The sequence below is a fragment of the Pelecanus crispus genome, chromosome 2, assembly GCF_030463565.1.
Source record: "Pelecanus crispus isolate bPelCri1 chromosome 2, bPelCri1.pri, whole genome shotgun sequence".
Classification (NCBI taxonomy): domain Eukaryota; kingdom Metazoa; phylum Chordata; class Aves; order Pelecaniformes; family Pelecanidae; genus Pelecanus; species Pelecanus crispus.
The window spans coordinates 22,339,027-22,352,423 of record NC_134644.1 but is presented as its reverse complement, the minus strand read 5'-3'; the positions used below and the strand labels follow the sequence as shown (position 1 = coordinate 22,352,423).

The following is a 13,397-nucleotide window of genomic DNA, read 5'->3' as shown; positions in this document are numbered from 1 at the left end:
GACAGTTAAAACAAAGGTGGGAACAGATGCAGAAGAAGGTTAAATGACTTGATCATGGCATTGTGGTATGTGGCAGATAATGGTTTTGGTGGAGCTATGTTAATTTTTATCAGCTGAAAATCTGGTCTAAAAAATTTAGACATTTTATAATTTTCTTTGAACTTGACATCATATGTTACTTCTGTAATGAATCTACAGCCATTTATATATCCATTCTAACAAATTAATTGAATGACTTGGTTTTTAAATTTTATTCTATGTTTTTTTCTTTTAGTATCCATTTAATGAAGATGTGAATACTTCTTCTTTTCCAAATCCTCTCTATGGTGAAACATCAGAAGACATGGAGAAATTATGCAGTTCCTTGAAAATAGACATAAAACAGGATCAATATTGCTTGTAACTCTTTGCCTGAAGATTTGTTCTACAATCTGAAAGTCTGTCATGATACTGTAGCGTTTGCAATATGAATGAATAACTCTTCACAGAATAACTCTTTCATTAAAAGAATTACATTCAGAATGTAACTTTATATTAAAAATGGAATCCATACATAAGTAAAATATATAGAGAGAGACAGTCTTCTGCAACTTCTTTTGGTGCAGAAAGAAATTAGTAACTATAACTATGAATTCATTTTACATTTGTACAGTTCAAATTTCAGTATGTTAATAAAATGTTTAATCAAATCCAGATTCTTGAGGTTTGGGAATCATAATTTTATGTCTATTATTTGAGAAATGATGACTTAAATATTTCTGTAATTTTGCATTAGAAAGCGATTTTAAATGGCTATTTTAGTGTTCCAAGGGGCAGAAGCAAAAGAAAAGTCTTTGTATAATTAGAAACATATCGAGCTAAATCAAAGATGGTCATGAATCATGGATTTGCATATCAGCTCAGTATGTGATTCATCAATGTGACATACCGGTATGTACACTTATTTTTTAAAAAATAAGTTTATTATTAACCATGGTAGCCATATCTGACCAAATTCCCTTCTGGTCAGCTCTACAGTGTTTACCACAGTACTACTGATATATTTAGCTTAGTGGTTGACAGAGGGTGGAAACTAGCATGTTCAGGAAACCATATTTCTCCTGAATAGGTTGGCCTCCCACACAGCTGAAACTTATGTTGTCCCATGCCTACATGAGAAAAATGCTGGGGGGAATTCTGGATTGCCTCCTGATTTTGAGTGTCATCCTCTGTGATACCAGGCATAGCTTATAATAGCGTTTATACTTTAAATAACCTGACAATATGTCATCTTTGGTGCCTATTTTTAGCTTGAAGGCTTAAGTGTTCCTGCTGTGCTTGTGTTTTCCTCTCTAACTGTATTTCTACAGCCTACTCAATCTTAAACCCATTGGTAAGTTTCAAAGATACTGAACTCCTTCAAATTTCATAAAAACAGACATCTGGAGCGTAGACAGTATCTCTGTTAATACCTTCATTCAGAGAAAGCTGAAATGCTTGACATTTATCAGACTTCCGAGACTCCAGGCAGAAAAGCACATTGAAGCCTGGCTTCATTCCTTCATGCACGGGACTGCTTGTTTGGGGTTTTGTTTAGTTTTCTTTTCTTTTGATTTTCTTTCACTTTTTCTTAATAGCCTAACAGTAGTCCATAGCTCTCTACCTGGGGCCACAGAACTACTTTTTGACTTAGGTTTTCTTATCTGACTGACACGTCGTTTCATGGGTCGCAGAAGTAACAAGGCATGATTCCCATAGATGTTTGTCCATCGTTCTCTCCATACCTTTCCAGCAATATCCTCATAAGTGCCTCTCTGCTGCATTGTAAAACCTCCTATTTTGCTTTCCCCTCTCTTCTGTAATCCTCAGTTCTTCCCCAAGCTCCATAGCCCACCGAAAAACTTTGTCTCTTGAGCTTGTTTCTCTCATGTGTCCTGACTACAAACCAGAAAAGCATCATCAATTGCTGTCTGGCCCAGGGCTACGTACATGCTAATCAGCTGCTCTACGTTTGGCTGGTTGGCAGCACAGGTAACAAACTCACACTGCAACTTCTCCTCCTCCGTACCCTAAATTTGTATGGCTGTCTCCTGCCCTACTGCTACTTTAATGAAGCCTCCTGGAGCTTCACGTCTTTCATACACACACCTGCCTTAATGACGCATCTACCGAATGTTATTCATGGAGGTTTTAAATAAGGAACTGTGACAAGGGGATCACGCATGCTGTTTTCTTTCTGAAACAAGATTAGTAAGACAGAAACATAGAATTTCTGTACTGTACTTTTACTTGTTAAGTTGAGACACAGAGAATACACTTGATCCATCAAAGTGCCAACTGCCTCCAGCTTCTGAACTCTGATATTTTGATACATCTGTGTGAGATGATTGATCTCCACATTAGAAACAGGCATTGAACATTCCTACAAGATCAAGCCCATGTAGTCAGGTTCTCATTTATTCTGCAGTAGACTGAGCACTGCTTTCAGAATTTCATTAAATACTAAAATGCACTTATGCTGTAGTCCTTAAATCTCCAAGAATTATGTCACACTATCTATATCTGTAAAAAATTGCAATAACAAAAAAGGATAAAATTAATAATGGTGGAATTTTATCACATTCTCCCTTATGAAACAAAATATATTTATTTTACTATTAACGGTACTCATATTTTAACATCCTAAATAGAAACATATGATTATAAAGAATTATTGTAAAAGAACTCAAAGAATATCATATTTCTCATCAGTAGCTATTTCCTGAGATAACTGGGACGCGTCTGGATTATCTCTGAAGCAAGGTAGGTCTTTCACAAAAATAATTTTCCATTTTTATAATTGATAGAATATTTTTAACAAAGTGTTAAATTTCAGATTTTTCATCTTCCTGAACTCCAGTCATTTTTTACTATTCTTGTTTCACCAAATAGTGAATTAGTTCTTGGTGAATCTGTAGATTCACTTGTATTTACTGTATGGTTATTTTCTTATGCTAACAGCTGACTAACAACAGGCCCAGAATGAAAGGTTTAAAATTCAAACTTCACTTTTTATTTCTTTTTTTTTTAAACTTTTCAGATTTTACTTTGAACCAGAGCAGTAGAATTCATGGTTTTGGTCATCCTTGCCACAATTTCAATTTCAAATCCTAAAGAATATGCCAGGAAAAAATATTGTTTAAATCTTTCTACATAGGTTTCTTACTTCTCCCAATTAATAATAGCCCTTGACTAAATATCCTCTGTAAGCTCACGCTATTATTGTCATAAATTCTAAGTAGTAAAAATGAATTGTTTCCAAGTGGCCAGTTTTTTTGGAATAAATTAGAAAATGCATACTCCATACAGATGATGAATACTGTACTTAGTCTGGTTTAAACACGTTTGTACATTAATGATCCAAGGTAACAGAAGAAATAAATTAAAAGACAAAACTTTTAACAAAACCTCATACCACCTGCATTGTGGTGAATATCCTCTTTTCATAGTTGTTCAGCTCCTAAAATCTCACAATCATAAAGAGTGTAAGCAAGCAAGTCCCTTGCTTTTGGCTAATCTGTTTTTCAAAATAAAACATAGTTACAATACATATCAACAACCACATTTCACACACAGATAGCCAGATCCTTATCTTAGAAAGGGTCATTGTGTTTCCAGTTTGTTCCAATACTTGCCTCCACATCGTTGGCCACTACTCTGTCATTTTGGAAGAGGTGGGGAAGGGGAGAATGATCTTATCTTCTGTTTAAAAATCTTTATGTACAACATATGGCTGCACACCCTCCTCTTTGCAAATACTGGGGGGCTCAGGCCTTTCTGAGAGCTTCCCTTTGGGCTCATTGGTTGCATTTTGCAGCTGTACCAGTGCTTTGTACTGCTGCCCCATTTCTCCATATATTCCTGCATCTGCTGGCCGTTACCACTGAGATCCCCATGGATGTAGTCCAGGTGCTTGTTTCCTTGACTGTAAAAACAGTCTAGACATGATGTCTGCAATGGAGATGTCCAGATTTAATAATATGAATCCCATTCATACTATCTTACTTAATTAACTCCAAATTTCCTTAATGTGTGTATGTGATATGGAAATTCTCATTGGATAATCCTCCTTACAAGTACATATACAAATGCTCTCTTATACATAGACATTTTCCAGACCTCTCTCTGTTTGTACAAATCAGACAAAAAGAGATAAATGTGTACATATAACATGCAATAATGCATCTATCAAAACCTGACATCTTCTGTCTTTCATTTTCAGTTTGTGTGGGAGAGGAGAGGGAGAAGTAGGTGGGGAGAATACATATATAAGTTAACAAAAATTGAAGTTCACAAACATCTAAGTAGAAAAATCTATTGAGGGCTGTATTGCTCCATGTAGATCACAGCATGTGAGAAGTCAGGCACCTGACATGCCACAGAATTCTTCTCTGCTAAGTACTTAAAAACAGTCATTTATTTTCCAAGGTACCAGTCAGTTACTAAGTTTGTGAATAGGAAATTGTTCTCCACTGTGTGGGGACAAAGAAGCATAAAATGCAGCAAAAGGAAGGAAAGACAGTACTAAAAGCATGTGTAGTAACATCATTCCAAATTGTTCCTACGCTATTACCACCTCATTGCCTGTAGCTCTTATATTGTAGCCCCTTATTATTTGAAAGCAGGTATGCAGCTGACCAGAAGGGTGGCCATAATGTGCATGTTCCTTCAGCAGCCAACAACAGATCTTCAAAAATGCCAACCAAGTTCACCATCTGCAGCTATAATCATTCTTAGGGACGTATTCCATGCTCAAAAAAAAAAAATAGGTGTGCTTTTCTACAGGATATTTACTACATGACAATTAAGATATGGTACACTCTAGAGCATATTAGTCTTGCAGGGTTTGCATTTTACTTTTATGCAGATACTGAAGGTGAATCTTAGAGGTGGGGGGAAGAGAATAGATCAAAACATAACCTTAATCACACGAGGAATTTACAGCATATTTACTGTTCTATTATAAAACCACATTTTTTTGCTCTCATCTTAATATGGCCAAAGAGCAACATAGTGTTCAGCCTAGAAGAGGATCCAATGACATAAAGCTTGACCTGAGTGTTCAAGTGGTGAGAATGGGGTGTAGTAGCTGAACTAGAGTAGCTTCTGATGTGACAATGAACTTCTTGCAGTCCTCTGGCCTTCCATGGATCACAAGCTAAAATATGTCTCCCAACATTGGTTCCAACTACCAGAAAGAAATTTCCATTCTGATAGTTCAATGAATTTTTAAATGTGTATCTCTTGTTTTGACCATTTCTTCATAAAAGGAGTTCATTTGTCCTTTTATTTATGAACTGTCCCAGTTTCGGCTGGGATAGAATTAATTTTCTTCCTAGTAGCTGGCACAGTGCTGTGTTTTGCATTTAGTATGAGAGTAATGCTGATAACACACTGATGTTTTAGTTGTTGCTAAGTAGTGCTGACACTAGTCAAGGACTTTTTCAGCTTCCCATGCTCTGCCAGGTGCACAAGAAGCTGGGAGGGGGCAAAGCCAGGATGGTTGACCCAAACTGGCTGAAGGGCTATTCCATACCGTATGGCGTCATGCTCAGTATATAAACTGGGGGGAGTTGGCCAGGGGGCAGCAATCACTGCTCGGGGACTGGCTGGGCATCTGTCAGAGGGTAGTGAGCAATTGCATTGTGCACCACTTGCTCGGTATATTATTATTATTATTATAATATTGTTATTATTACTACTACTATTTTACTTTATTTCAATTATTAAACTGTTCTTATCTCAACCCACGGGTTTTCTCACTTTTACTCTTCTGATTCTCTCCCTCATCCCACTGGGGCAGGGGGAGAGAGCAAGCGGCTGTGTGGTGCTTAGTTGCTGGCTAGAGTTAAACCATGACATGAACAATGTCAAATTATTATGCTTTGGAGAAGAGCTGGTCAAGTTCAGTGAAATGTTTAGGCAACCGGAAGAAGCCAGAAAAAATTATCAACTACAGGGGAGGGTGGGTATTCTACTTTTCCAATGAAAATTTGAATCTCCGAGGCAAGTCAGCAAGGCACTCTCAGCTAGGTTAAATGGGTTTAACACGGAGAAATGAGCGCAATTTTTTCATGGGAATTCTTTAATCTTCTGTGTAATTATGTGATCATTCCCAGAACAAAGACTTTGATTGATCATAACAGGAGGAAAAAGTCAGTTTGCACTCAGCACAATGATTAGCATACAGCTATGGAAAACAACAACAAAACAAAGTGATCATCTAGTGCTTTAATATTTTCTACATATTTTGGAAGTTTGGGATGCTAAGTCTAAATAATTTGAAGGTAATTATAAGTAATCCTTTTTTTTTTTTTCTCAAAAGAAAGCTGTTTTCATTTTGTTCTTCATTTTAGTCTTTGAGTCCCACCTCTTCAACTCACTCATTTTTCTTTTTTTCAACCACTTAATGCAGGTCATAAAACAGTATCATTCTGTGATAAGTGTTTTACGATAGATATGGTACGTGAATTTATAAAGCTTTAGTCAACATTATTACGATTTTGGTACCTAAGGCTTAGAATATAATGGACTGAGCACTAACATATAGTTAGTTTAGAAACATGCTATGTCAAGAGTATTACCATTAGCAATCTATTTGGTATTCACAAGGACATGTTAGCTAGAAGTGGACATTAATAAGCACTACATTACAATTCGTCTGCAGTGAAACTGTGTATTACAGCTACCTTAGAAGTTAAAGTATTCAACATGATTCATGTAAAGTGTTGTCAGGGAATTAATAATTATTTGCTTCTTTTTGTAAAAAGGGGCTGTATGCATTGTAACAACATGATTAATCATGTAATAAATTAACTCAAGGAGGTAAGTAGGACTCTCAGGGTTATGCTCTGCCCTAAGCTTATATGCAAAATTGCTACTGACACAAACCAATTCAAAAGGATAAAAGAATATACTCCTATGAATATACACCTAGATATCTACTCCTACACCAATCTAGAGTATCTGGAAGATAAAAAGGATTCAATTACTCTGTCATTTCTGTTTAGCTGTCTTAGTCTGCAGATGGTTTCTCCGGACACCCTTGAGAAAATTCAGTGGCCAAAGGATGCTCTAGTTGAAAAGTTCTGATAACTCTTAATATTCCTTTGTGTGTGTTAACCAATCAAGGTGACTTTGAAAGGAGTGTTGTTGCTGCATTTTAGCAACACTTCATCTGCTACTTCAAATGACTCTAAAATCTGCCTATTTTACTATCTTTGTGAACCTTCTCTTTAAGATCTGTTTCTCACAGGTGACAGTTTTGAAAGGCAGCATTGATACATTTGGATTTACTCTTGGATTATTTTCCTGTTTGTTTGGCTTTGTATTTCACTTTAACTTTTCTACCAAAAAATAGATACATGGGAAACCCTATTCAGTTCAACTGCAACAAAACTGTCTTGGAATATGTATGGGGTCGAATGGTGAGAGGCAAGGGAGAAAATTAACCTCAGTAAATATTCAACATACTAAGGTATCTAGGGATCAATTTTTTCTATTTTCGTATTTGTATCCTGTTTGTGGTCCATTTCCTGCTTATAGATAAAGATCAAAGAATAACATGCTCCTTCTTTAAATTCACTGCAAATTATCCTAAGAAAATTCTTAAGGCATTTAACTGGAAGATTTAAAATTAAAAAAAAAAAAAACAACACAAAACAATTCAGACCAAAAATTGTAGTTTGCAATAATGGTGGGAATTCCTGAAAAAATCTTCAGTAGAAAGATGCTGCACAAAATGTTGCCTCTAAGTAGAGACATGTGGGCTCACTCCTTATATTTAGCTTGTCATCCTCCTATAAACAGCAATTAAACTCACTCACCACCTCATACACTCCTTCAAAGCTCTCTGGAAATGAAACTAAAACATAAGTGGTACCCAGTGGATACCATATAGAGATCTCAGTCTGATGTACAACTTTTTAGCTCAAATTGAAAAGATAATTTGCAAATATGATTATTTACATAGAGTCTTACAAGAGAAAATATAAAATATCTCACTAAAGGGGTCACACGGATAGCTTTGATTTCTTTTACCATGGTACTGATTAATCAAGTTGCACATATGTGTTATTTTAAAATAAGTTAATTTTTATAATAATAAGTTAAGATTATACTCTTTAACCTGACATGAATTAATCATATATCTATATACATATACATATGCTAGCTGCCGTGAGGAAAGGCAAGCAACACACATACATCTCTGGACTGCTGCGCCTTCATACAACTGTCTATGCTTTTGGCTGGACTTTTCCTGTGCCAAGGAGCTGTTTATTTCAATTTTCAATCTTTCCATCTTTTTCAGCCTTTCAATCTTCATATCTGCCTTTTTATCCTCTTCTTTCCTATCATCTTTCACTTATCATTCAACCCTTCACTAATTCTCTGTCCTACATGAATGGGAAATGGACTTTTGAACAAATACGCCATTTGTTTCAATCACACTGGTTAAGTTATACTTATCCTCTATACTGTCTCTGACTTACATATTGGATTGCAAATTCCTCAAGGCTTTCTTGGTCCTCAGGCACTACTACATTGATTATCATGAATAATGTCATCTGATTTTCAAGAGTTTCAATTGCCTATAAATCTTACTGAAGCCAATTGGGAACCGCAGTCCTGGGACCTCAAGAAATTCCAGACACATGAGGAAACTCTTATTTAACAGCCAAAAATTGGATTGAAAGTCCTAACTTCAGGTACCTTGGTTTCAATGTTTTAAATAATCATTTATGTTTTGCTTTATCCTTGTCCTGTTGTCATTTCTCATGAGAGACTTGCATCATTAGATCAAATCATTTTCAGATGGTTCAAAACTGTGTTGTAGGAAGTATACCTAAAACATACTGTCACAGACATTTGAAGAATTATTGTTCTTCTCCATTACCCTATGCTATCTGGTGACACCATAAGTGCAATGAGTGCTGTGCACTGGCTGATGTTTGAGAGGGTACAGCCCCAGGAAGGAATGCAAGGCACGTGGCAGAGGCAGAGTGTTCATTTCAGACAAATATTGCTCTTCTATCTGATGCACCACAAAGCAAAGTAACAGTATAACAAAAAGACAAGATTGTTGTGCAGTTTTTGTTGTTTCAATTTGAATTTGCAATATGAGCAATACACTACTTTTGCCTTTCATGGGACATGGTTCTGAAGCTCATCTATCACTTCGATTTCTACCGGTTACCTTAGCATTTTGCTCTGCCCCAGAGACTAGGAACAGTTGCCTATAAACCAGCCATGCCTAGTTAACAGAATTAGGTATAATTTTTATCTCCTCTAGTCATAGAAAATCTTAGGCTTCAATGTCATCTAGTGATGTTCGAAGACTCTGAGTCCCATTGAAAGACTTGGTACCACCAGCAGTATGGCATCTGGTAAAACATGGGGAAAAAGGACAAACCTGGAGAATGGCACAAAACGAGCAGTGCTGGAAGTGCTGGCAAAGTGACACACTAAGAAACACTGCCAATGGTGACATTTTTACATAGTCTTTCCACAAAGCTGAATGCATGCTTGGTGTTCAGGTACCATGATTATTAATTATAGGCCTTTTCTTTGTCCAATGGTAAGAACATAATGGAGTGAAAAATTTGCAGTTCTGAGTACTTTTTACAAGCATGTTAATAATCTATCAATATGGCATATCAAAGTGGTATCTTCTTTAGAACCACAAAAGATGGAGGGGGGTTATTTTCTGTTTGTTTGGTTGTTTTTTAACTGGGTACACTCAAACCCTCCGTAAGTTTTAATTTAGGAAGAAAAGATGTACCATGTCCAAAATGGTACACTTAGCAGATTATTCTTTCCTGAATAAAAAGGTCTTAGTTCACATGGGCAAAAATAACAAGGATCTCTGCAGTGTGTAGTTTACTCATTCTGAGCATCAGAAATGTCCCAATTCACTCTCTTTTGGAGGTAGACATATATAGATACAGATATAGATATAGATATATAGATATAGATATAGATATAGATATAGATTATATAGATATAGATATGGATAGATATAGATATAGATATAGATATAGATATAGATATAGATATAGATATAGATATAGATAGATGTAGATATAGATATAGGTAGAGATAGAGATAGAGATAGAGATAGAGATAGAGATAGAGATAGAGATAGAGATAGAGATAGAGATAGAGATAGAGATAGAGAGAGATAGATAGAGATAGAGATAGAGATAGAGATAGATAGAGATAGAGATAGAGATAGAGATAGAGATAGAGATAGAGATAGAGATAGAGATAGAGATAGAGATAGAGATAGATAGAGATGTCAAGTGGAGTTGCCATTGGAGAGCCTCAGGTGACTTTGTGGAGAAATGTAGCCGGCAAAATAAGACTGGTTGGTTGCTTGGTTTCTGTTGGGAGAGACATGGTTTGCAGAGACAGGAATGGGGATAGATTGTTTTGGTTTTGGCTTTAATGTTTTAAAATGGCCTAATCTATGTGAAAGTATGCCCTTTGGGCCAGCAGATCTACAATACTACATTACATAAAAATTTGTTCAATGAGTGTTTTAACTAGTAAACGCAAATTCCTTAAGAAACATTTGAAAAAAAAAGAAGAAATAGTCCACTTAAGAGAAATTCTTTTTCATTTAACCTTTTTTCTCTACTTGGCTTCAAGTTTCATGACACATTCTGACCTTAACAATATGTGAATACTGAGTGCATACTGGTATGTCTATTTTATATTATGAAATTATTAACTACAGAATTGCAGTGCACCACAAAAGTGCATCACACCACTTTTCCAGTTACATTATGTTAAAATAGTAAATACATCATGTAGGACCAAAACCAGACTTACAGGAGGAGCATGTATATCAGAAGAAGATATTTTGTCCTTCTCTGACACCCACGTGACACATTTAATACACTGCCAGCACTGTAAATCACACAGACAGCCTTTTCTATGTAACAAAGAAGTACTGCTATTCTAGTAAAGCTGTACTTTATTTTGGTGATAGCACTTGCTACTTTATGCAGCAGTCAACAGAACTGTGTATCAAAATAGATCATTGTGTAAGCAGAAAGCAAATGTGCAAGTTTTCAATTGCAAAATCATTTCAGCTGCAGTACAGACACAACAATACTTGCTTTCAATAGCTGAGGGAAAAAACAGATTAATAGACATACCAGTCAAATTGCTGTAACTTCCAATCCAATAGAACAATGGCAAACTGCCCAAAGGAAATGCCCAAAATATTTGATCTGAGCTATGCAGAAGGAGAGTGTATTGCACATTGGGAACTTTTAACCTTAACGATCATGATTAAATTTAAAAAGGAGGAAAAAGACCCCACTAATGCTAAAGACACCTTGTCCAGTAGCAAAATTTAAGTAGTGAAACTTAATAAGATATATTCTATATGTATATGTTTAACAGCACCTTGTGAAATTCTTCCCTTTAGCAATGTCCTCAGAATCCAAATTGTGAAGGAGCCAATTTTAATTTTCATACATGCATAACATATAATTATCTTCTGTTCTTGTTTTTATGTATACATCTTATGTATTATATATAAACATTTTACAAAAATATGTATTTTCCATTATATTTCAGGGGGTGTTAAATGTAATTTTAAGGGGTAGTCTAATGAAAAGAAATATTCATTTTGGCTAATATTTATTTAAAGTTAATTTCCATTAATCTTTTTGTTATGACATAATATTTTCTATATATTTTTTCAATGGAAAGTAACACTGCACATTGTTGCTGTTAAACACTAATGGTAGCCCTTAAAAAACAATAGACATGGATCCTGAAGTTATGGGCAAAGTGTAATTACATGTTCAATCACCCAGTTTGTAGTGTACTTCTGCACAACATATTTGTGATTGATCAAAAAAGAATATGTATACTAGCTCTGAAACTAACACAAAGATGCCAATGTATTGTATTATCAAGCCTTCACTCAATCACATTCCAACAAAGTATATAGCTCATGCTTCATTTTAAACACGTCAGTAATCCCAAAGCAGTCCCGTCAAAATCAAGGTTATACAGATGGTTTAGGACAAGCATGGCCATAGTTTTTTCTGTAATTAGGGTCATCATTAAGTTGTCAAAAACTCTGTTTAGAAAATACATCATATCCTACTTGACGATTACACAGTATTGATGATCATGGATACTCTTAGGTGCGACTAATTTTGTATCAAAAGGTGTTATGTAATGAGAGTGTCAAAATATTAATGTATGTGCTCAGAAGCACAAAATTCTGAACTGTTCTTATATGAAATTAGCTCTTTCTAAGCAGTAATAGATAAATATTGGTTAGTCTAACTAAATACCCTAAAAGTTAGATTGCCTGTCAGCTTCTTTTTAATATCCATAAAATGGTGGGAAGCACAAGTTAAGTTTTAGTTATGAAGCAAGACACGTAACTACAGTAAATGACACAATTTAGGCTATTTCCATTCAAGGGGAAAACTGAGTGAAGTTTTTAAGTACACATTTAACTTTTAAACATCTGCTGAAAGTACTTGCTTAAGCTTTACCGGAATACATGCTTAAATTTCATTGCTGTGATTTACTTCTTAAGTGCCTTAAGCACTAAAGGTCTGAGCAGGTAAAGCAGCAGTTCTTAAATGTTTCAAGACAGAGAAGTTTTCTTCCTTTTCCGTAACAGTTACCCTCACCTTCATACATCTCACACACCTAAATCTCCTCTCTTCAGCCAGCATCTCCCTATCATTTGGTGTGCATTCCGTGTGCACCTCGCATGTGGGAGTCAGCATGGACTACCTGAGTTGTTGTGTCCCAGCATGCCTTGTGAAAACTAACACCACAAGTGCAGCTCTCCAGCTTCTCTAAAGGACTCTTCTTGCACCCCCACTGGCCTCTTCTACCTCTTTTCATTCCCCATAACCATCCCTTGCGCTCATACAGAGAGATCTCTGCCCTCAACATAGCCCCAGAGCTGCATCCATCAAACCATTGAGCCTCTGATCCTGCAGGAGGAAGAAGTAGGGTGCTTACGTGGGGCTGCTGCTCAGCACAAGCCCAGCGTGGAGAGGGCAATGAGAGCAGGTCCCAAACAGCTACAGTTACTAGATGATCCATGGTTGTCTCCCATCCTACTCACCAAAAACAAATGAGATGCTGTTTAACTAGCAAGGAAGATAAATGTCCAACTACCAAAGAAGCTAAATCTTCTTCAGTTTTGAAAACAATATTACATTTGTGCTAAGTCTTTTTAGTTTTAGAGATGGAAATGAGAATTAATAATTACTGGACCTGACCATACAGAGACTTTCCCTGAATAACACACTTTAATCCCTGCACTCTGCTACAGGCTCTCGGTAAGGGAGTTTGGTAAAAATAGTCAGATATTCTGTGTTAACTTTTAA

The 13,397-nt window shown here is 36.0% G+C and overlaps 1 protein-coding gene across 1 annotated transcript in view; it reads left to right on the top strand.

Moving 5' to 3' along the window:
* Positions 1-403, top strand: part of MALRD1 (MAM and LDL receptor class A domain containing 1) — a 285,717-nt gene extending 285,314 nt beyond the window's left edge. Inside the window, exon 40 of the mRNA XM_075728156.1 lies at positions 275-403. Within this exon, the coding sequence (XP_075584271.1) occupies positions 275-403 (129 nt within the window). The remainder of the gene's footprint in view (positions 1-274) is intronic.
* Positions 404-13,397: the final 12,994 nt, after the last annotated feature.